Genomic DNA, 26,253 nt, shown 5'->3' on the forward strand with positions numbered 1-26,253 from the left:
ACCCCACTGCCTTGCAAAAACAAAAACAAAAAGTCAAAGAAAAGGAGTTATGTCTTGTATTTTAATTATCTGGAACAAGACAAATATACTTCAGTCTGCCCAGATACAGCATAATGAGCATTTAGATTAAGTCTAGGCAAGTCTCCAACTCAACCAAAACACACATGTCTAGGTGAGCACCCTATGATCTGAGTCCTCTGAGAGACTCCATTCTTGGGCTTATGCAGTCAACCAGCTCCCAAGTCTCTGGTGTAAAGAGAAGAAGGGGAAGCAAAAGGGCAGATTAGTGGGGAGTACGAGTATTGGACTTCTATCTCCTACAGGGTTCTATCATGGGTCCTCTTCTCTGGCTATAATACTTCACTGGTGATCTCAAAAGCTCCAATGAATTTAATTATCATCTCTATGCTGATAATTCTCAAACCTCCCTATCTAGTCCTAACTTATTATGTCTTTACCTCCAGTCTCAGATCTCCAACTGCTTTTCAGATATCTTAAATTGTATAACCAGTAGACAATTTAAATTTGACAATCCAAACTAAACTCACTACTTATTTCCCAAAACCCTCCTCCTTTTTAAACATCCTTATTACCACCCAGTGCACCCCCATCTTCCTAGTTCCCTAGGCTCACAATCTAGGGGTCATCATCCTTGACACCCCACCATTTCCAACCTGCTGCCAACTAACAAGCCTTTCAATTTCACCCTTGCAACATCTCTTGAATGTGTCTCCTTCTCTTCTGATACTGCTGCCCTCTAGAATAGGCCTCCTCATCACAAATATGGACTTTTGCAAGTCTCTGGTTGGTCTGTTTGCCACAAGTTTCTCCTATTGCAGTCCATTTTCAGTAAGTCATCAACTTAGTTTCTCTAAAATACAACTCTGACCATGTCAGATCTCTACTACCTATCCAATAAACTCCATATAATAAACCCTATCTACCTTTAGGATCAACACAAAAATCCCATGTTTGGAATTCAAAGCACTCCATCTTTCTAGTCTACTCACATCTTACACTTTGCCTCCTCCATGTGAGTGACACTGGTCTCCTTGTGCTTCCATGGGCAAGATATTCCAGCTCTTGTTCCAGGCATTTTCTCTGCTAGGTCCTATGACTGGAAAGTTCTCCTACATTTACCTTCTGGCTTCCATAGGAAGCCTTTCCTAATCCCTCTTAATCTTAACACCTTCCCTGGTTTATTTCCCATTTATCTGGTATATAGCTTGTTTGAACAAATTTTTTTTTTAGGTTTTTGCAGGACAAATGGGGTTAAGTGGCTTGCTCAAGGCCACACAGCTAGGTAATTATTAAGTGTCTGAGACCGGATTTGAACCCAAGTACTCCTGATTCCAGGGCCAGTACTTTATCCACTGTGCCACCTAGCCGCCCCTTGAACAAATTTTTACTTATTGTTTCCCACATTAGATTTTGAGCTTCTTGAGAGCAGGGGGTTTAACAGGGTACCTTGCACATAGTATGTACATGACAGATCCTGAATGACTGCTATCTGGACCTTCTGTAGGAAAGGTTCCAGGGGTTGTGGCTCCATGTGGTGAGCAAGGTCAAAAAAGTTTCTAGCTTTTTTTACTGGGATTAAGTAGCAATTTTCCAATAGAAAAGAATGTTTAAAATGGTAGTTAAAATCTTATAGTCCATTAGCATATTTTAGTCGTACTACAGATTTTTTTAAGTTCTTGTAGATGAATCTTTCTTTTTAAAAAAAATTTTAGTCCTTTTTTTTTTGCAAGGCAATGAGGTTAAGTGGCTTGCCTGAGGCCACACAGCTAAGTCATTATTAAGTGTCTGAGGCCATATTTGAACTTAGGTACTCCTGAGTCCAGGGCCAGTGCTCTATCTACTGCGCCACCTAGTCCACCCCCCCAATCTTGTAGATGAGTCTTAAAACCTAACTACCACTGACAAAACGGAAACTCCAAACTACTAACAATCAAACTTTTGAAAAACAATTGTTTTGTAAATTTAGAAGTATTTATTAAGGCTTACTATGTGACAGACAATGAGGATACAAAGAAAAGTAAAAAAATACAGTCCTTGCTCTGCTCTTGAAATTGAATTTTCTAATGGAAGAAAAATATGCAAAGAATTTAGTACACAGAAGATATACAAAAAGTAAATAGCAAGTAATCTCAGAAAGAAGGGAGTAGGAATGATTCTGCCAGAAAAAGGATTTCCTTTTGCAAGAAAGAGAGCCAAAAGGAAGAAGATCAAAAGGTTGAAGTAAGAGGAGTATTCCTGGCATGGAGGGCAGATAGTGAAAGACACTGTCATATCTGAGGAACACCAAGGAAGTCAGTGTTGTTAGACTAGAATACTTTGGTGGGTGGAGAGTATACAAAGACAGGAAATTTAGGAAGGGGACAAGATGTGAAGGGTTTTAAGAGACAAAGAGGATTTTATTTTTGGTCATATAGGGACCTGAGAATCACCAATATATATTGGGGGGCAAGAAAAGGGAGAGGTGATGTAGTCGGAACTGTGTTTTAAGAAGGTTGCTTTGGCAATTAAGAGAAGAAAGGCTGGAATGGGGAGAGACTTGAAGCAAGGTAAGCAACCAGAGGGCTATTGCAATAGTTCAAGCATGGGATGGCAAGGACCTGTACCAAGTTACAAGCTGTGAGTGAAGAAAGACTATTTAAGAGATAGTGTGAAGGTAAAAATGGCAAGACTTGGCAACAGATTTGATATATGGGGTGAGAGTGAGAAATTCAGAATCATCAAGGGCATAATTTTGGCTGACTAGGACAGTGATATGGGAAGAGTTTGGGAGGGAAGATAATGAGTTACTTTGGATGTGTCAAGTTTGAGATTCCATGAGATGTCCAATTTCACATGGATGAGGTAGAATTGCAACTCAGGAGAGAGACTAGGGTTGGATATGGATTTTTAAATTTGCTCCATAGAGATAAATGGTTCCATGAAAACTGATGAGCGCAGCAAATGAAATAGAATAGAAAGGGATCTTAACCTTTTTTAAGTTATGGACCCATTTAAATGAATCCATAAATACTGAAATTGCTATAAAAGTATTTTTCAAGATTTGTGATAATAATATGTACTTCTTTATTAATGTATTAAATAACAAGACAATGTATTTAAAATATATACATATTAAAATTAATTTTTTTAAGATATGAAATGTTAAGTTTGAATAAGAACATTAAACTTGGGGTAGTCTTTAACAAAAAAAAAATGACTGTTAAATTGGACATCCAAATGATTGCTTTTTGGTTGTGCTGGTACCAAGTACTGAAAATTCCAATTTGCAAAGATATATTGTTTGCAAATGAAACTAAAGCTTCCATGGTTCAATTTAAAGGTGAGGGCTCTTTTAAGGAACATCAGAGTTCTCCAAGGCAGGTGGAATTAAGCTCCAATTGTAGTTTTTTTTTTGTCCTAGAAGTAATGAGTTGGTCTTTAGCTAGGTCACCATCTTCAACACAATTTCCATCAGAAAGAAAAGGATTGCAAAGACAGGATTAAACTGTTAATACCATCAAGACAGAAACAACTTTTCAAAAGAGTTCTAAACTGTTTTCAGGTATATGCAGAGTTCACTTTTCCAAGAAACAGGAAAGATAATTTTATATCTCAACTCCATCTTGGTAAAGCATATTTGAAAGTTTTTAAGGATGCTGGCTTCTACTTTCTTTTTCCATATTGGCACCTTAGTGAATCCATAATGATGACTTTAGGACCCTGAACTGAAACATTTATTTCAATCATATGGTTTAGACATTCTCCAAGTAAGCCAACCAAACCTTTCCTTCAAAGTACTCTAAAAGTGTTTTTCCCGCTTGAAAAAAAAAAGGGGTGGAGGGAAAGAGAAACTTCTCCTTTAGTATAAACAAGCACTCTAAGATTTGTCCTACTGAACCTCAGCAAATAACTGTGGTAGAGAAGTACTATATTTTGCTCCCATTTCTTGACAAAAATCTTTTCAGCTTGCTTCTGATAAAGTTGATGACTAGTCTGTTGAGAAAACTTTCAAGGTTAATGGGAGAATCTTTGTTTCCAGTTCACATTTGGTAAAAAGCAATGAATGATGATAGTGATATAAGGAGTTTCCTTTTTCATTAAAATAGAAAAATCAGATTATTACAAAGCATTAAAGGAACTCCATCTATGCAAAAAAGCAGATAACTCTTCTTTCCATAAGAGTTCTATTTGGCAAAACAACCTTTTTTACAATTTTTTCAGAAAATGGCTTTTGGGGGTGGTTAGGTGGCACAGTGGATAGAGCACTGGCTTTAGAGTCAGGAGTACCTGGGTTCAAATCCGACCTCAGACACTTAATAATTACCTAGCCGTGTGGCCTTGGGCAAGCCACTTAACCCCATTGCCTTGAAAAATCTAAAAAAAAATGGCTTTTGTGTCTTTCCAAAAGGGATTCAAAAATAAGAATTTTTATTTGACAGCATTAGATTGCATGGAGCTGGCTACACTGAAATAATCCTGACATTTCACCTGGTTGCCCACTAAAGAGGAACAGCAAGACTACTAATTTCTTAATCACCTGCTTCAAAAACATTCAAAGAACTTGGAAATCTAGAAGTATTGCATCACCTAACAACAGAACCACTTTAGTCCACAAACTGGTTCAACCAACCCTAGTATACAATGCTCTACTAAAGCCTCCACAATGGGGCTTCCTTTGTCAATCCAGTAAACAACTTTATAGGATCCTTTAAGAAAAGTTTTGTAAAATGGCAGATCCAGTTTTGGAAGGGTTCCAATCTCTTCAAATTGAGCTTTCTTAGCATGAAAAGACCTGAGATCTTTAGATGTATCTTCAGGATGGACAGATGAGAAGGAGCTCTTTCAGTCCTGCTGCCTCCATGCTTTCATTCACAAGAATTTTCCCCCAAAAAACACTGGCTTTTTAGTCCACTCACATTCATTAGAAGAAGTGAAACTTTGTAACATAGTTTTCATCATACTTCTTTCTTCTTCATTATTTTGAACTAAAAAAACCTAATTCAATTGATTTTTTGAAATAATATTTTTGTGTGGTTTTAATAATTATGATAACTCTATTCAGAAAGAAATATGTGCTGGTATAAGATTTGAAAACTTCTATGATTAGTAAAACAAAGTAGATTTTACAATTTAAAAATCAGTAGCTCAAGGGCAACATATCCTCCCAGGAATTTGGATACTCCGGTAAAGGGAGTTGCTGGGCTTCCTGTGACTTCCCACATGTGATGGCTCTTATTTCTGCTCTCACTGACAGTTTCATGGAATAATAATATACAACTATCACTTGCACAAATGTATTTTGTGTGTATGACTTGATTTTATAACACAGAATGTACCAAAAAAGGAACATGAAAAAAAAGTCCAATGGCCTCTCTCCCCCAGAAATGACAACCCAGTATGGGACCCACATCACTGTAGTCAGTCAGCACAAGAAGGAGCCACTTTACGAAACACATTTCCACAGTTATCTTAATGTCAGATGTGACTCTTGTCTCCCTTTCTATGAAACAAAAAGCCACAGGGAGATTCAAGGATTCTCACTGAACTGTGGAGAAGATGAGAGAAGAAAAAGTGCAGGCCTTAAATCCCAAAGGGAAGACAATTGTTGGAATGATTGGATCAAGTGAGGGTTTATTAAGGATGAGGGAGGAATGGCTATTTGTAAGGAGCAGGGATGCAGCCAGGAGATCACAGAGAAAAATGATGGAAAGAGAGCAGGAATGACAGAAGAAACCATCTGCTGGAGAAGACGGATGAAAGGAGATTAAGGGTTCAAAAAGAAGGATTTGCCATGGTAGGAAGGGCTTCCCCTTTTTCTAAGGGAGAGGTGAAAGAGATAGGGAAGTTACCAGAGTTGATGGGAAGGAGAGAGAACTTTCTTATGACTGGCCTCAGTTTTTTGAGGGAAGTTGGAAACAAAGTTCTTACCTGCAGTGGGGTAAAACTTGAGAAGCTGGTGGTGCAGTGGGTGGAGTGGTGGTCTTGGAGACTGGGAGACATGCGTCTCAAACTTAGCCTCAGACAATGATGAGTTCTGGGACCCTGGGGAAGACATTTAACTTCTCTATGCCTCAGTTTCCTCATTTGTAAAATGAAGATAAGAGAGGTACTGTTGTTATCATTATCACCAATGTCATCATTCTGAAAAGATTGGCATTAGCGAGCCCAGTAATAACACTTAGCATCTACTAGGTATCAGGCTCAGGCTGTTGCAGGGAGGACCCAGGGAAGGTCATGGAACAAATCTGTAGGAGGGAGAGTTGCAGATGGTCAGAGCAGGCTGGGGTCGGATAAGGGAAGACTGGTGAGAGAACATGGAGCTACTGACGAGTCTTAAATGTGGAGCTGGTACTCTGTGCAGAGGTCCAGAAGTTTCTGAGAGAAACTTTACTTTTCAGAAAACCCACTTGAAGGGTTGGGCTGTCAAAGGAGACATGAAGCATCTTCTGCCTTTTCCTGGGATGGGGATGTAAAGGGAGGGGAAAGTTTTTTTAATTCCTACTGGCTAAGGAATCTCAGTGGACAGTGGACGTTCAGGGCCCTTCAGTTGCCCATGTGGCTGCAGCTAGCTGAACCAGAAGCCATGGTCTACAGAGAGCTATGTGATCTCTCCAGGGACAGAGTGTGCTCCATGAAGAGTGGTGAATTCATATCCCAAGTGTCTCCCATAGGGTGGGGAGCATATAGGTAATAACATTTTGCGTGGAGGAATCCTCTTCCCTTTAGATCTATATGGGGCTGTGCAACATGATACAGAATTGGGAGTGTTAGGTTTTTAGTATAAGAAAAATATAGGTTCAAATCTTGTGCAGGACACTAACTATGTAACCTTAAACAAGTCATTTACCTAATCTGAGCCTCAGTAAAATGAGGTTAACAATAGCAGGAGTTCCTAATTACAGGGTTGTCTTTAGAGCAAAATGAGCCATTTGTTAATTATTTTATAAGAAATTAACATTTGTATTTATAATCTCTTTTACTTAAGGCATTATGAAAATGTCTCCTATTGTCAACATTCTTATTAATACTCAATAAATATTTGTGAGTTATTAAGGAATGAATCAATCAATGCACTGGAAAGTAGTTTCCCAAACTATAAGGGGAAGGAGGAAGGAGATGCAAATGGAGAGAATCATAGATATTTTAGAGTTAGACAAGAGAACCATATTTCTTACAACTACTACACATTGATTAAAAATTATTACCATCTTTGTAATACCTAAATGAAAATGTCAGATCTAATAATTAAGATATAGTTGTGTTTTCTATATAAAACTTTAAAATGATTACTAAAATAAAGAATATCACATATTAGCTTCTTTCACATCCTAAGGAGCTATTAGTATTAATGAGAATGAGACATACAACTTAGAGAAAAGATTCTTTAAACAAGCTCAGGCTTAAGTAATAGATAATGATGACTAAACAAAGGAAAACCTGGTTTTTAGCACAGTAAGGAGCAAAATCAACAGACAGTTCAGTCTATGTATTAATACACTGGATAGCTATAAAAACAGCAAGAAATAGTTTCCCTGCTGTCTTAACAGATGTTTCACTAAGCAGCATTTTCATTATTACAGAGTAAGTCATCTGTACTTTATATCTGTTTAGAAAAACATGACCACCGACAATTTAACACCTACTGACAAAAAACAATCTATCTTGCCAATGCTGAAACAGTCCTTAAATAGCTAACAGTTTCTATTAAAATGAAATTACAGACACTTAGAACATGAAAAGATTCTATACAGGTAGTATTCCAGAGAAGATAGACATTGCTGCTAAATATCAAGTAATTTTGTGTCCTAACAAGAGCTTCCCTGAAGCTAAGGCTTATAAGCCTGAAGTCAAACAGCTATAAAGTTATTTCTCTTGGTAGAGGACAGTGATTATTTGATAGATCAGTCATATACATAGTCTCTCCATGATCAAACACTTCCCTCTTCTTGATAAAGAGGGGGACAACAGGAGGAAAATAATACATAGACTAATGTTACATCCCCATTCAATTTTTCTTTCTCAGCAGCTTGTCCCTTTCTATTATCCCCATTCTCTCACTTACCTTCACTCTCTCTGGGCCTAATGGCTTCTTCCTACTACCTACAACAGGACCCTGAAGCCATATCCTCAAAATACCCTCATTTAATCTGTCCATCCTTGCTGACCATCATCCCATCTCTTCTCCCTTTTGTGGCTAGCCTCCTCCAACAGGGGCCCTCCACTTCCTCTCCTCACACTCTCTTAACTCTCTATAGTCGGGCTTCTGACTTCATCCTTCAATAGAATGAATTCAACAGAACTTTCCAAAGTGACTAATGATCTTTTAAATACCAAACCTAATGGCCTTTTCTTAATGGTTATCCTTCTTGAACTTCTCTGCAGCCTTTGACTTTGTAGATCACCCTTTCTTGATAGGTTTTCATGACATTACTTGCTTTCAGTTCTCCAACTGTCCATTAACTTGTTTTTAGGGCTGTAAGTGTTCTACAAAGCTCTCACCTAGGTCTTCTCTTCTCCCTCTATGCTTTTTCATTTGATGATCTAATAAGATCCTATGCTTTTAACTATCATTGCTAAAAAGACAATTCTGGGATTTATTTTTCCAGCCCTAACACCTCTCCTGACCTCCAGTCTCACTCACATTTCCAACTGCCTACTGGACATTTTGAACTGAATTATCTACAAGATATCTTAAATGAATTCAAAATTAAATTCATTATTTTTCCCCACAAACCCTCCAGTCTTTCTAACTTTCCTATTAAAGTCAAAGGTATTGCTATCTTCCCAGTCTCTCAAGCTCATAAGCTAAGAATCATTTTCAGTTCTTCATTCTCCATCCCATATCCAATCTATTGCCAAGGCCTGTTGGTTTTACCTTCATAACACCTGTCCTATATACCTCCTCACCTTGGATACTAACTACCCTCACCACTTCATGCTTGGACAGTACAATAACCTGCTGGTTGGTCTCCTTGCTACAAAACCCTCTCCACTCCAGTCTATCCTTCATTCAAATGTCAAAGCAATGTTTCTAAAGTTAATTCCTAAAGGTCTAATCATGTTACCCACCTACCGATAACCTTCAGTGGTTCTTTCTTACTTCAGGATTTAATATTAAGTCCTCTAGTATTCAAAGCCATTCATTATCTGACCCTCCTACCTTTCCAGTCTTCTTACACCTGACACCCACCATCCCCTACAGTCACTATGTACTCTAGCAACTTGGTCTTCTTTCTCTTGTACAAGACACTCTGTCTCCCAACTCCACCTATTTTAATTGCCAGAAAAGTTCTAATTCTTGGATGCTATCAAGTTTGCTTTTTATATATCTGTTTGCATGTCATCACCTCCACTAGTCAGTAAGCCTCTCGAAGACAGGGATTGTCTTTTGTCTTTGAGTATATCCCCATACCCAGCACAAAGTAGCTGCATAATGTATACACTTAAACCTTTGTGAAAGGCATTCCAAGGTATTAAATTATTTTTAGCAACTGATGAAAGGGATATGAGATCTAAATAAAGTAAATGGAATAGGAAAGACAAAAAATTCTAGAAGACAAACACAAGGACATTATTTTAGACAACATACAGATTAAAATGTAAATATGTATCAAACACGCTCAGGGTTCTATATGCTGAATAGGTACACAAGTGTATCTGATTCAAACCTTTATTTACTGAACTACCCATTATATGCTGAAAATAGTAAAAGAAGTAAACAATGCTACAAAATTCTCCTACATGAGGTACCTTATTACACTGAACATTCTGTCAAAAGGGACTCACAAAAAGTGCTTTATATGCAGCATTATCTGCAATGATTTGTAGTCAAACTGCCAACTGCTGTTCCCATTTGACCTGCAAAAACTATGCTTACCCTTGAAGCGTGATGTGCTCTTGGGAGCTTTCAGCCCAACATCCACTCAGCATTGCTGCAAAATAACGAGACCTGGCACACAAAATCGCCCTAAGAGGGAGAGAAGAGAATAAAGGAAAATGATCTCTGCATCATGTAAAATTATTTTCCCTGTATATGGTATGTAGTGATATTTAAAGTCTATATTTTCATTAAACTACTTCTGCATATATTTTTATTAAAAATGACAAGCCCATATTTCATGCTATCAAATTAATTCTGACCACTAAATTACTATAAGAAATTTTTTTTAAAAAATCTTTAAGGCCCTTTGACAAGAACAATAAGAACTAGGAAAACAATATAATCAAATAATCAAGAAAATATATTTAGTGCTTATTATGATTTCAGTAACATGTGAGATGCTAATAATAAAAAAATTAAATCATTCCTCTCTCTGAGAAGCTCATATTTTATGGAGAAGACAAGACACATAAATATTAAGATGTGTACAAAATTAAATGAGGAGAGTGAAACTCTGAGTTCATTGATCTAGGAAACCCTAGGGTGAGGAGAAAGGTTTTTCTCAACTCATCTTTAAGAACTGCCTAGAACACTGCAAGGTTGGGAGACTTGGCCAGGGTGGTCAGACAAGAGGTCCACAAGATGGTTCAGTGGAGGACAAAGGTAGGAGCTGAGCCCAGAGATCAGGGATAGAGGGAACATGACCAACATGAAGGGCGCAGGAGTAGCTAACCAATTAGAAGAAGGGGGATCGGCCAAGATGAGGAGGCGTCTGGGAGATGATGGGGGGAAAGCTTGGAGGGGAATGCCACCTCAGAAAAGGACATTTTTCTTTACATAGTTCTGGAAGTAGCAAGGCATATGTAGTGAAGAGAGGCCTGTACTGGGGCAATAGCCTGTTATCAGGTCACCCTGCCTCAAGTCTTTCTACCTTAGACCACAGACCACAGAGCTGACAAAGTGATCTTCCTTCAGTACAGGTCTAAACGTCACTCTTCTAACCCAATAACTTCAGAAGCTTCCTATTGCTGATAGAAAAAATATAAACTCATTTGGTTCTTCAAGCTCCTCGCAACCTGGTCCCAAACTACTTTTTTGGTTGTACTTTCTATCCCTGTCTTCCTGTCCTCTCTAGTGAAGTCAAACTCACCTTTTCTTTGTTCCTCACAAGGCATTTCCATATGCCTGGAATCACTCTGTGTGTGATAAAAATACACTAAACTAAATCTTCAGGGTCTGAGCAAAAGAAAGTTTCTATTTGCTTTCCTTGAGAGAAGGGTACACTCCAAGTCTCACAAAGAAGATCAAGGAGCTGCCCCGAACTGACAAACAAGCAAGATTACATGGCTTACAATATGACCAGAAAGGACAGTGATCAATGTTGGAAGGGATGTGGGAAATCTGGGACACTAATATATTGTTGGTGAAACTGTGAATTCATTTCGATCTTTCTGGAGAACAATTTGGAATTATACCCAAAGGGCAACAAAAATATGTATACCCTTTGATTCAGCAATACCACTATTGAGTCTATACCTTGAAGAGATTATGAAAAAGGATAAAAACATCACTTGTACAAAAATATTTACAGCAACTCTGTTTGTGGTGGCAAAGAACTGGAAATTGAATGAATGTCCATCAATTGGACAATGGCTTAACAAACTGTGTATGTGATGGAACACTAATGTTCTATTAGAAACCAGAAGGGATGAGAATTCAGAGAAGCCTGGAAGGATTTGTATGAACTGATGCTGAGTGAGATGAGCAGAACCAGAAGAACATTGTCACCCTAAAAGCAACATGGGGGTGATGATCAACCTTGATGAACTTGCTCATTCCATCAGTGCAACAACCAGGGACCATTTGGGGCTATCTGCAATGGAGAATACCATCTGTATCCAGAGAAAGAATTGTGGAGTTTGAACAAAGACCAAAGACTATTACCTTTAATTTAAAAAAAAATAACAAACCATTACTTTATTATGTAATTTTGTTATCTCTTATACTTTATTTTTTTTCTTCCTTAAGGATATGATTTCTCTCTCAGCATATTCAACTTAGATCGTTGTATACCATGGAAAATATGTAAAGACTAACAGACTGCCTTCTGTGGAGGGGGAGGGGAGGGAAGTGAGATTAGGGGGAAAATGTAAAACTTAAAATAAATAATTTTTTTTTAAAAAGATTATATGGCCTAACACAATCCCTTCTTCCTCCCCATTCTCTATTACCTCATTGGTTAGTCTTCAGAGTTACATTCTACTGGTAAGAATCTACCCCAGCAACAAAGAAAAGAATGAAAGGTTTTCATAAAGTTTTGTCTTAGAACTCAAGGTCTTTCTAGGAACAGTCTACAATGCTCCCAGTTAGTAAAAATATCCTTATCAAGAAAACAGGTGGTGTTTCAAGTCTCATTTGGAATGCAAGGCCTTTCTTCTAAGAATAATCTATGAATAATGGTTTGTTTTTCCTTAATATTTCTTAACCCTGAGAGGGTTAATATTCCTAGTGAAGGCCTAAGAATGTTTAATGGAACTATTCCACTCAACTCCCCTCTCACTTCCACCTCAAAGGACCCCTTGCTTTCTTCAAAGTTCAGCTCAAGCATCACCTTCTACATTATGCTTTACCTAATCTTGCAAATTGCCAGTGCCCTGCTTACCAAACTCCTATATATATATACATATATATATATATATATATGTATATATATATATATATGTATATATACATATATATATGTATATATACATATATATATATATCTTCTACCACTTATTTGATTTTTAAATCTTTTTTAAAAAATATCTTTCTTTGGCTGTTCTTAATTTCTTTAGCTTTCAGAAATATTTGCATTCTTCTTTAAGACTTTTCAGGGGCAGCTAGGTGACCACACCTAGAGCATCTCTGCAGTCAGGAGGACCTGAGTTCAAACTCAGCCTCAGACACTGAGTGACCTCAGGCAAATCTCTAAATCCCAACTGTCTCAAAAAAAAAAAATAACTTTGTGTCTTGAGCTTCCCTCTCACCTGAGTAACTTTTGGTGATCACATTCTTTTGACATTGTTTTTCAGCTTTCCAGCCTAGTTCTTGATTTTGAACAGTATGTTAAAGTGGGGCTCTGTTTACCTCTAGAGATACAGCTGGGGTGCAGAATGTTCAGTCTATCTACTGATTTTTATATCTTTGTTGTTTTCACACTTAGGTCTGGAGGTTTCTAAGTTTTTGGTACTTCCAAGGTAGAGTAATGCAGAGAAGGGTCACTGCTTACCCAGCCTATGCTCTGGGCCTTAAGCAGAAAGAGTCTCTGCTCCCTTATAACCACAGCTGCGAATCTCAACCTGAAACTGAAATGAGTAATGGGCATCGAGTTGTCAAATAGATTAACAGACCTGATCCTGCACCCAGGGCTAGCATAGGTGTCCCCTGGAATCTATTTCTGACTAGATGGTCAATGCCTTTCCTGTTCTTTACACTGGCACACTTGATGCTATCACCTACTGAAGTACTATCACTTACAACCAGTGCTGCTTTCATTACGTGGTGTTCCCAGTCAGACTCCCCTCCACTGTCTGCAGATCTCTCAGTCTTCTTAAGCTTCCTGGGATTGGAAAAATGACTCATTTGGGACTTTTTGTTGACAGAATTTAATGTGATACACTTTTTAAAGTTGTTTAGAAAAGCAGGTTGGAAGAGCTTGGCAAAACTGCTGACTTCTCTCCTCCGTTTTGACTCCACCTACTGCCCTTAACTTTCCTATTATTGTTGAAGGAACTACCATCTAAGTTTGAAAACTAGTTGAAAACTAGGTGGAAAACATCAATATAATTAATGATCTTAAAAACTAAAGTATCCAAAGGCACATAATCATCTCAATAGGTACAGAAAAATCTTGAAGAAAATTCAATACTCTTTTATGCTAAAAATTATACAAAATATAGGATTAGAATGACCTTTTAAGAACATAAAAAGTGTCTATTTAAAACCAAAAACAAGCATTATATGAAATAGGAATAAACTAGAACTTTTCCCAATAAACAGGGAAGTGAAGTTAGGATTCCTACTCTCCTCAATACATTATGATGCAGTTCTAAAAATGCTACCAACAACAAAGAGACAAGAAAATGAAATTAAGAGTTTGTAAAGAGGTAATAAAACTATCCTGGTTTGCTGATGTGACCGTTTATGTGAAAAATTCTAGGAAATAAGCATTTAATACCTTTCATAATGTGTCCCTCCCCTGATCTTTCCAATATTATTTTTTTCTTAGGTTTTTGCAAGGCCAGATTTAAACTCAGGTGCTCCTGACTCCAGGGCCGGTGCTCTATCCACCGCGCCACCTAGCCACCCCTCAGTTCCATTTAAAGATAAATGCCTTCTATTGATTCTCTCCAATTGGCCCTGTATCTATCTGATTTGTAGGCAATTGTTTGCACATTATCTTCTCAATGAAATTGTCATCGTGAAATTTTTTTGTATCCCCATCACAGAACAATCTAGGATTCAATAGATATATAATAAATTCTTACTGACTTAATTTGATAAAAAAAAAAAAAGCTCTACACACAAGAAAAATTGCCACAATAAAACTCTCAAAAGCTGTCTAGTTAATGCTTGAGGGGAACCTCTCGCCTGTTCCTTGAACCAGTCCACTCCATTTCTGAACAGACAGTTTGAATTGTTAGGCAGCAGGCCTAAATTTGCCTCTTAGTGACTTCTATCTCACAGCTCCTGGTTCTGCCCTATGCAGTCAAAAAGAACCAGATTAATCCCTCCATATGAAAGACCTTCAAATATGTAAAGACAACCCCCCCCAAAAAAAAGATTTAGAGGTGGCTAGGTGGCGCGGTGGATAGAGCACCAGCCCTGGAGTCAGGAGGACCTGAGTTCAAATCTGGTCTCAGATACTTAATAATTACCTAGCTGTATGGCCTTAACACCATTGCCTTGCAAAAAGCCTAAAAAAAATGTAAAGACAGCTATTCTGTCTCACTAAATCTTCTCCTCTTCAGGATAAATATGCTTTGGTTCCTTCATCTGATCATCACATTCAAGTCTGCTGATTCATAATGAACTTGAGTCCTCTAAAACTTCCACTCATAATGAACATGAGTCCTCTGAAACTTAGACTTTACCTGTGCATACTTTGAGAATTATTTCCTTCAGAATTTCTTGTACTTTAGAGATACAAGGATGCTGTCTTTCTTTGCTGCTCTCCACTGAAAAATAACTCACTGACTTTTTATTGGCTTTTCTTTTTTTGTTTGTTTTTTTATTTTTATTTTTTGCAAGGCAATGGGGTTAAGTAGCTTGCTCAAGGCCACCCAGCTAGGTAATTATTAAGTGTCTGAGGCCACATTTGAACTCAGGTACTCCTGACTCCAGGGCTGGTGCTCTATCCACCGTGCCACCTAGCCGCCCTGGCTTTTCTAATCAAAATTCAGACTAGTACTCTGATAATCAGTTATTAGATAAGAGGATGATAAGAAGCTAAGGCAAAACTGATAGATCTCTTTCTACTATCTTGATTTTCATCATCCCATACTACACGTTTGAAGCCAATGTATTGTACCCAGGATAAGACTTTACATTTACTTCTATTGAATTTCATCTTATGTGTTAGCCTATTAAAATCTTTTAGGATTCCAAGCATTCCTCAATGTTTCAGTCACCTCTCCCAAATTTGATGAACATACCATCTATCCAAGACATTAATAAAAATGTTAAAGAAAACATAGGGATAAGCACAGTTCTCTGGGGTATTTCCCTGGAGACCTGCTCCCACCTTAATACTGAACCATTAACAACTATTCTTTGAATCCAGCTATGTAACAAGCTCTGAATCCATTTAAGTGTATTGCTATCTAATCCACAACTCTCCAGCTTCTATACAAGAATAAGAGGACCAATTTTATCAAAAGTTTTGATAAAATCTAGATAAACTATATTCACAATAATCCCATCATCTAATAGTTTAGTAATTAATCCTATCCAAAAAAAAAAAAAGGAAGAGTTCAGTTTTAGGGGAAGTCTGCTAGCACTCTGTAATTACCACTTCCTTTTTACAATCCTCAACTATCTCTCTTTTAGGGTTTTCCCCATGAATTTCAGTCGAGTTTAGTGAATGATCCATAGTTTTCAGACTCTACTACCTCTCTCATCCTCTCTAAATCAAGACTTCTTTCTTTTTCCAATACCGTGGTACCCCTTTCTGATTTTCAAACATCAAGACATGTCAACAATTACATCAGGTGGTATGAGCCAATTGAGGGCTGCTTGGCACCCTCTTACAAGGTCCTCGAGTATCAATTCCCAGTTGATTATGTGGTTCTGTAATTTCTAGAACAAAGGTCCTTCTCACTGGCAAAGAAAAGGCTCAACAGCTCTGCTTTCTCCCTGTTACCAGTTATCATCTCTAGCAGTCCAAGCCAAGGTTTATCCTTTTTTCTCTGAATAGAGCTCTAAAACAATAGAATCTCTTCTGCTTGTCCTTAGCTTCTCTCATCAGGCATGACTGAGTCTGACATAAGTACTTCAGACACTTATTTGTACACGACCATCATGCTTTTTATATTCAAACAAATTGGAAAACTCTATGACCCTGAGAAATAGCCAAGTCTCCTGGATCCTAGTTCCTTGTTCTTCCTGCTATAATCACAAACACTGATAAACAAAGAAGTAACTATCAATTTCATTTTAAAATTAATTAAAACTTTATTATAAATATTAATCATAACAAAACTAGTTGGTAAAGAGAGTCTTAACTAAATTCAAAAAATGCAAATTATAAATCATGGTCGCTTTTTATATTTACACTTGCCTTCTAATATCTTGCACATCACGAAACAAAGAATCCAATGATACCAATGTGTTTTTTATCCCCTTGAAAGTATTATTTATAGGACTCTGTAAACACCTGGAGCCGCAGCTCATGGCAGCGTGGGTAGTCTCCTGACCTATACCCCTGGGAGCACCTGGCACAACCTGGAAGATCAGTTGGGGGGGGGGGGGCTCTGCCAAAACAAGCACATGAAACCCAGTCCTCAGGGCACTCAGCAAGCAGTGTGGCCAGGGCAGCCCAGATCCAGGAAAAGGAAGCAGGTGGAACCTGTGAGCAGGAGGCCCCAGGCAACTGAGCGCTCAGCCTACCAAAGGTAGGGGAGTGGAAATAGACTTCTGAGGACTGTCCTCTATACCTGGAACAGGACTCTGGGGCTCTGATCACATTCACAGCCTAATCACAGTCTAGGCCCCCCATAGAACAGCAGAGGCCCCCCCCATCTCAGCCTCATGGCAGAGGGGTGCGCTTGGGGTCATTCGCAGACCAGGAGGGAAGACAGAGCTTCACACATTGAGATCCTTGTGGGGGGTGTCCTAATAATACTCAAAAGCTCAGGAAGCACCCCAAAACCAGGCACAGGCTAGGGAAATGAGTAAACAGAGAAAAAAGAGGAACACCATTGAGAAATACTTTGTCTATGATCCCAAGAAGGATCAAAACACTCAATCTGAAGATGAGGAAGTACAAGCTCCTGCATCTAAAGACTCCAAGAAAAACGGAACTGGGGCTCAGGCTATGACACAGATCAAAAAAGATTTTGAAAACCAAGTGAGGGAGATAGAAGAAAAATTGGGGAAAGAAATGAGAGTGATAAAGGAAAAACATGAAAAAGAAGTCAGCAGCTTAGTTAAGGAGATTCAAAAAGATGCTGAATAAAATAGCGTGTTAAAAACCAGCATAGGTCAAATGGATAAAACAGTTCAAAAAGTTACTGAGGAGAAGAATGCTTTAGAAAGCAGAATAGGGGGTGGCTAGGTGGCGTAGTAGATAGAGCACTGGCCCTGGAGTCAGGAGTACCTGAGTTCAAATCTGGCCAAGCCACTTAACCCCATTGCCTTGCAAAAAATAAAAACTAAAAAAAAAAAAAAAAGCAGAATTGGCCAGATGGAAAAAGAGATAAAAAAGCTCTCCGAGGAAAACAAATCCTTCAGATGTAGAATGGAACTGAAGGAAGCTGCTGACTTTATGAGAAATCAAGATAATACTTCAAAACCAAAAGATGAAAAATTAGAAATGTGAAACATCTCATTGAAAAAACAACTGATCTGGAAAACAGATTTAGGAAAGATAATTTAAAAACTATTGGGCTACCTGAAAGTCATGATCAGGAAAAGAGTCTTGACATAATTTTTAAAGAATTCCTAAGGGGCCGCTAGGTGGCCCAGTGGAGGGGCAGCTAGGTGGTGCAGTGGATAAAGCACCCAGCTCTGGAGTCGGGAGTACCTGGGTTCAAATACGGTCTCAGACACTTAATAATTACCTAGCTGTGTGGCCTTGGGCAAGCCACTTAACCCCATTGCCTTGCAAAACCTAAAAAACAAACAAACAAAAAAACTGAACATCCTCATCCAGGGAAAAAGATGGACTTTCAATGAACCAGGGGAATTTCAAATGTTCCTACTGGAATGGCCAGAGCTGAAGAGAAAGTTTGATCTTCAAATGCAAGACTCAGGTGAAGCATAGAGAGTAGAGAAGGGTAAAATATAAGGGATTTAATGATGATGAACTGCATGTATTCCTACATAGAAAAATGATACTGATAATACTCATGAGAAACTTCTCATTTAATAGAGCAGGTAGATGGAGCTTTTATAGATGAAGCACAGGAGAGAGCTGAATTTGAAGATATATTGTAAAAATAGAGTCAGTAGCTAAAAGGGAAATGTAATGGGAGTAACAGAAAGGAGAGGTGGAATAGGCTAAGATATTTCATATAATAAGATTTTTTTATTACAATGAGCTATTGCAATGATATGGAAGGGGGGAAGGCAAGGGGGAATGAGGGAATATTCGCTCTCATCAGAGGTGGCTAGGAGAGGAAACAGCATATATAATTAATGGGGTATAGGCATCTGGAGTAAGAAGGAGAGAAGGTGGGCAGGGGGAAGGGGGGGGGGCGATGTGAGTGATGGAGGAGAGGATGAACCATGGGGGGAGAGTGGTCAGATATAACACATTTTCATTTTTACTTCTTGCAAGGGGCTGGGATTGGATGGTTTGTCGGGGATCACAGGGCCAAGTGGATTCTGGGAGTAAGGGGTGGTATGTGGGCTTGGGGCCTCTTGGACCCAGGGCCAGAGATCTGTCTGCTGTGCCACTCAGCTACCCTAAATCACATTTAAGAAGAGGGACAGAGTGAAAGGAGAGAGAAAATATAGTACATGGTAGTGGGGAAGTACGAATGGAGGGAGCTGCAATCAGCAATGGTAGAAAAATATGAGAGTAGCTTTTGCAATGGACTTATCATAAAGAATGTGATCCACCCACGACAGAGCTGGAGGTGTTGGAACATAGACTGAAGCAAATTTTTTATTATTATTATTTTTGGGGGGGTTGCAGAGCAAATGGGGTTGGGTGGCTTGCCCAGGGCCACACAGCTAGGTAATTGTTGGGTGTCTGAGGCTGGATTCAGACCCAAGTGCTCCTGGCTCCAGAGCCAGTGCTCTGTCCACTGCACCACCTACCTGCCCACCCCTAATATTATTATTACTATTATTATTATCATTATTTTGGTTTTTGCAAGGCAATGAGGTTGAGGTGACTTACCCAGGGTCACATAGCTGGGTGGGTGATTGTTGGGTTCTGGGGCCAGATTTGGGCTTGGGTGCTCCTGGCTGCTATTATTATTATCATTATTATTATTATTATTATTAATTTTATTTTTTTCTCTTTACTTTATTGCTCATGAGGGTCTATATTTTTTTGGGGGGTATTATGTTTACTCTTAAACAAGAATATTTTAGTAATGTATAAAAAAAATCATTTGTACAAAAATAAGGAAAAAATAAATAAAAAAACATAAAAAAGAAACAAAGCTGGGACACAGAAGTTGGCCTACACCAAGCAGCCCCAGGGGTGGCTCAGGAGAGAGATGGCACACATTTGAGGGCTCTGAGGAACCAATTCTGAAGAGAGCTAAGAGGGGAAGATGTCAATGGTGTAAAAAAAAAAAATCTCATACTTTTATTTCCCAGAAAAAATTTACAAAAACTTGAATAATTACAGACCACTCTAGGTAAGGTCTAACTCAGGCCAACCCAATAATACAGGCTTGAGACTGAAACTTTAACAATTAGGGACTTTATTAAGAAAAAAAAGAAATTTACTTAATAAAAACCTTAAAAGGATATAATCACTAATTCAAATATACCATGGAGACAGTCTCCAGTCAGACCTGCACAGTGGCAGGCAATTCAATCAAGTCTGACAGCTCTCCCTTCCCAGAATCTGGGCTTTTAGGTGTCCAGTGACCAGGAAGCCATGCCGATAGCTCAGACCCTAGTCATCAGTCACAGGTGTCTAAAGGTATCAAACTCAGCAGAGTCACTAAATCAGACATAAGAATTCCTGTGCACTACACATTGACTTAGCTTTGAAATATAATTCTATATTTTAGTTTAATTTTATTTATTAAACATTTCCCAATTACATTTTAATCTAATTCAGGCTGCACTCAGGACAGTTGTGAGCAGACCACATGCTTGATCACTGAGGACCACCTCCTCAGTCAAATCAATGTCAGATCTGCATCTACACACAAATGCCCTTCCTAGCAGCCAGATCCATATGCTTATGTCCATATCTATGAAAATAACAAATAATCAAAGAACTCTGTGGTTCCAAATTCCTAAGACTATCTAATTCTACCCAGTTCTAGCTAGAAGTGGCTGATCAAATTCTCCAACAACCTTGCAGAGTCTGCATGGAATTCTATCTTTCTCATCTTGAGTCAGCTTTCCTGGTTAATTTTTTGAACCTTCCTCCCCACCAGAGCTACTAGTCATGTTCTCTGACTTTACCATCCTGTCAGCCATATGACAACTGCCAGGACAGATGCTCCATCTTAAAACCCTATATTAATCAGGACCCCTAAAGTTCTGAGTTTTCCATAGAAAATGAATTCCACCTTTTATTTGTGCCACCACTCAGTATGTTATTCTGTGGAACAATGGAGACAAGAGAAGTCACGTGCAACATCAGTGATTGCAACTGCTCACACCCTTCCTAACTGTGCAAGCCTGTGATAATCACAAACAATTCTAACCCACCCCTTTCTTGAAATTCTGCCTTAAATTTGCATGATAAATTTTTATAAGACTAATATACACACACAATGAAGGACTTTCTTAATAAAAAGAATGAGAATGAGAAAGGAACAAATAATATTTCACAACTGACAGTCAACAGCAGACTATAACTTCATTATCACACAACTGAATGGAAAACATGGAGAAGGCAAGATACCCTTGTACCTATTTGCTGATTATTTAAAAAAGTATTTTGGTAAAATAAAACACTATCTTAAAGGCCCTACTCCAAAAATGGTATCTCTCAAATGTGAAAATCAAAATCATGCAAGAATTAACAATAGCAATGACCTTGAAAATTATTAATATAAAAAAATATATAAATCAGGGTGATTTCCAAAGGTGATTACTGGGGGCGGAGCCAAGATGGTTGCATGAGGGGCAGCATTTCCCTGGAACTCCCCCCCCCACCTCCAAACTCCAAAAATACAAATGATGACTCCAGAACCCAGAAAGGGGCAGAAAGACTAAGTGATACATTTTCCCAGTCAAAGATAACTTAGAAGTTCCGCAGGAAAGGTATGTTTCACCAGGACCAGGGGTTGGAAAAAAGCCACAGTGGCTGTGAAACCCAGCCCAGCCTAGAGATCACCAGCAGCAAATTAAAGCTTCTCTGAGGTACCACCTCACACCTCTCAAACTGGCCAATATGACCAGAAAGGACAATGATCATTACTGGAAGGGATGGGGGAAATCTGGGACACTAATACATTGTTGGTAGAGCTGTGAATTCGTCCAACCATTCTGGAGAACAATTTGGAATTATGCCCAAAGGGCAACCAAAATGTGCATACCCTTTGACCTAGCAATACCACTACTGGGTCTATACCCTGAAGAGATGATGAAAAAGGGTAAAAACATTACTCGTACAAAAATATTTATAGCAGCCCTGTTTGTGGTGGCAAAGAATTGGAAATCCAGTAAATGTCCTTCAATTGGGGAATGGTTTAGCAAACTGTGGTATATGTATGTCATGGAACACTATTGTTCTATTAGAAACCAGGAGGGACGGGATTTCAGGGAAGCCTGGAGGGATTTGCATGAACTGATGCTGAGTGAGATGAGCAGAACCAGAAAAACACTGTACACCCTAACAGCAACATGGGAGTGATGTTCAACCTTGAAGGACTCGCTCATTCCATCAGTGCAACAATAGGGAACAATTTTGGGCTGTCTGCAAAGGAGAGTGCCAGCTGTATCCAGATAAGGAGCTGTGGAGTTTGAACAAAGTTCAAGGACTATTCCCTTTAATTTAGGAAAAAACACAGTTATCTTATTGTCTGGTCTTGTTACTTCTTAGACTTCTTGTCTCTTCTTTAAGGATATGATTTCTCTCTCATCACACCCAATTTGGATCAAGTTACAACATGGAAACAAAGTAAAATCTGACAGATTGCTTTCTGGGGGGGGGTCGGGAAGTAAGATTGGGGGGAAAATTGTAAAACTCAAATAATATCTTTAATAAAAATAAATTAAAAATTAAAAAAAAACTAATTTAGGCCTAATGGGAAAAAAAGCAAAACAAAAGGCAAATGAGAAAAAAGAATGCCTTAAAAAAGCAGAATTGGACAGCTGGAAAAGGAGATAAGCAGAGGGTAAAATTGAAATCGAGAGAATTCACTGGTCACCTCCTGAAAGAAATCCCAAAAGAAAAACTTCCAAGGAAATTATAGCCAAATTCCAAAACTCCCAAATCAAAGAGAAAATTCTAAAAGCTGCCAGAAACAAACAATTCAACTACCAAAGCTTAATTATATTGAACTCTTTGTATTCCTGCATGGGAAGAAGATATTGATAACTCATATGAACTTCCTCATTTGTAAGAGCAGTTAGAAGGAAAATATATAGAGAGGACACAGGAAGGAGTGGAGCATAATGGTATAATATAGTAAAAAAGATGGAGTCAATGGGTGATAAAGGAAAGTACTTGGAGGAAGGAAAAGGAGATGAAGAAGAAGCTAAGAAATTTCACATAAGAGTCAAGAAAAAGCTTTTTCAATGGAGTGGAAAGAGGGAAGGCAAGGGGGAATGAGTGAGCCTTCATTCTCATCAGAAATGGCTCAGAGAGGAAATAACATATAAATTTAATAGGGTAAGGAAATCTATCTTACTCTAGAGAAAAATAAGAAGAAAGGGTTGGGATAAGGGGGAATGGGGCAGAGGGAAAGTGGGAATAGGTGAGCAAAGAGAGGGAAGATCGAGGAAGAGGGTACTCAGATTCTTCACACTTTTGGATAGGGCCAGGATGAAAGGAGAAAGAGAATAGAATAAATGAGATTGGGGAGAAATAGAGTGGAGGTACAGCTAGTAATAGTAACTGTGGGAAAAATATTGAAACAACTCTGGTGGACCTATGATAAAGAAAGCAACTCACTCCAGGGACAAAGCCATTGAAATCTGAATGTAGACTGAAATACAATTTTTTTTTCTCTCTCTCTCTATTCTTGAAGTTTCTCATCTTCTTGGGGGGGGGTGTTATATTTACTCTTATAACACATTCAATTTACATCAATATATAGCATGGAAACAATGAAAAGACTATCAGACAGCCTTCTGGGGGAGGGGAGGGAAGGGAGGGTGGGGGAAAATTGTAAAATTCAAAACCATACAAAAAATGATAGGTACTTATTGCTATTGCATATAATTGGAAAAGAAATACAATGTTAAAAGAAATACAATGGTGATTACTACTATCATGGAAGACAAGTAGGACAGAGTCCAAGTGGAAGGAGGATTCCCTCTAGCAGGGTCCCTTCAGATGATCCTGAACTTTAAGCACTAAGCGTGAGGCTCCCTAACTTGGACTATAGGATCACATATATATTATGCATGTGTGTATACATGCATTACACACATACAATCATGTATGTATTATACACATACTGTATGTGGTATATTATGAAATATATTGTATATCACAGAACACTATTGGTGTTGTTATTTGTTTTTCATTCTCAAAGACCACATCAGGGAGGTGATGCCATGACATGAACATGAATTGGATTTGAGTCACCAGCCTCACTTTCACCTCTGGTGTCATCTGGATCCAGTGGCCAGATAAGAATCAGGACAACTGGCGATGGTCCTGGATGTGAGGCACTCAGGGTTTAGTGACTTGGCCAGAGTCACACAGCTAGTGAGTATGAAGACTCTGAGGCCATTTGGACTCAGGCCCTCCTGACTCCAGGGCTAGTGCTCTATCCACTGGCACCTTAGCTGCCATCTAGAACATTATACAGCATAACAGTATAGAATATTATTTTACCAAGTATATCATAATATATGTGGCCCTACAAATTTAGCACAATATGACACATTTATTATATGATCAATAACAAATTGTATATTACAATAATATATCAAATATAAGATCATATATATATATATATCTAATACATATAAACTGAGTAAGTGCTATTAAAGGAAGTTTGTGTGTATGTGTATGTGTATGTGTATAAATGTGAGCTATACATGGAGATGCACTTAGATAGCCACTGAAAATGGACAATGAGGAGGGGCCCAGGTTAAATAAACAGAATGGACTGAAGAACATTTGGAAAATGGTACAATCCTTTAAGGATCCCAAGCATACTCCTAAAATCAAAGCATGCTTGATATTATCAATATTGTTTCAATGATGTGTCTTAGTCAGAAACTACTACAGTCTTAGAGGGTCTGCAAGTTGAGGGCCAAGTAATGAACAACAAAAAAAGTATATATGGGCCTAAGACCATATGTATGGCTCAATATATCATACATGGTGCATAGAAGTAGTGTAAAAAATTCCCAAAGTGAGAAAACTGGGATACTAGGCAATGTTGGAGTTGTGAACTTATCCATTCATTCTGGAGAGTAATTTGGAATTATGCCCAAATGGCAATAAAATTATTGTCTTTTGCTCCAGTAATGCCACTACTAGAACTCTATTTCAAAGAGATCATGAAAAAGGATAAAAAAAACCCCATATGTTCAAAAATGTTTATTGGAAATTGAGGGAATGTCCCTCAATCAGAAAATGACTTTAACAAACTGTGGTATATGACTGTGATGGAACTATATTGTTCTATAAGAAATCATGAGGGACTGGACTTCAGAATAGCCTGGAAAGACTAATGCAGAGTGAAGTGAGCAGAATCACAAAAACATTATACACACTAACAGCAACATAGGGTGATGATCAACTATGACTGACTTGATCATTTCTGTAGTACAATGATCAATGATGCTACTAAAAGACTTGTAATGAAGAATACCATTCATATTTAGAGAAGAAATAGTGGAGATGCAGACCAAAGTTTACTACCTTCAATTTTTAAAAAAAAGTTGTCTTTGATTTTTGATAATTTATTATGTTCTTTTTTTCTATTTTTTTCTTCTGCTTGGATTTAATTTTTCTTTCAAATATGATTCACATTCAACCAAAGTGGTGCTTCAAGGAAAAATTGACTACTAGAAGAATTAATGTCAAGAGATTAGAATGTCTCTCTGGGCAGAAACAGCTTACTTCTAACTTGAAGGGAAAACAGAGCCAACACACAGCTGTCACCAGTGGATCAAAAAAGAGTAGGCAGCTTTGAGAGATCTGGTGTACAGCATTGTATTTGCTCATCAGGATCAGAACACTCACAAACATAAAAACTGGTTTGATGAAAATGATGGGAAAATACATAAGTAGAAAAATGAAAAACAGCTCCACAGGATTTACCAGTTGGGTAATACATCCACTTCTAAGAAGGTAGCATTTAATTCCATCAAAAGTAAAGTTCAAGTGAAGCTTAGAGGGATGCGGGATTCTTGGCTTAGTAAAAATACAGATGAAATTCAGGTTTATGCAGACAGTAACAAACCAAAGTGTGTCTATGATGCCTAGAAGGCTATTTATTTGAAGACCTATGGTTCATCTCAACTACTCAGTGTTGATGGATCCACATTGATCAACAATAGGGACATAAATGGGCTGAACTCTTTCATAGTAACAGACCATCAATCAATGCAGAAGCCATTGACCGTTTACTTCAAGCTGAAGTCAATCAGTCCCTAGTTGAAGTTCCAACTGAAGAAGAGGTTTTGTGCCATTAGGCTCCTTTCAAGTGGCAAAGCACCTGGTGCTGATTCTATTCCAGCTGAGATCTACAAGGTATATGTGTTGTTGTTGGGGGGGGAGGGCAGGGGCAAAGTAAACTGAAATTTTCCAGGTTATATGGCATGAAGAGGCTATCTCCCAA

General features: G+C 38.3%; 1 protein-coding gene across 1 annotated transcript in view; it reads right to left on the reverse strand.

Annotated features, from left to right (window-relative positions):
- The window catches only part of BTBD8 (BTB domain containing 8), a 135,149-nt gene that overhangs the window by 75,765 nt on the left and 33,131 nt on the right, over nt 1–26,253 (reverse strand). Inside the window, 1 exon segment of the mRNA XM_074221683.1 lies at nt 9,878–9,967. Within this exon segment, the coding sequence (XP_074077784.1) occupies nt 9,878–9,967 (90 nt within the window).

This window comes from Macrotis lagotis, chromosome 2 (assembly GCF_037893015.1).
Source record: "Macrotis lagotis isolate mMagLag1 chromosome 2, bilby.v1.9.chrom.fasta, whole genome shotgun sequence".
Classification (NCBI taxonomy): domain Eukaryota; kingdom Metazoa; phylum Chordata; class Mammalia; order Peramelemorphia; family Peramelidae; genus Macrotis; species Macrotis lagotis.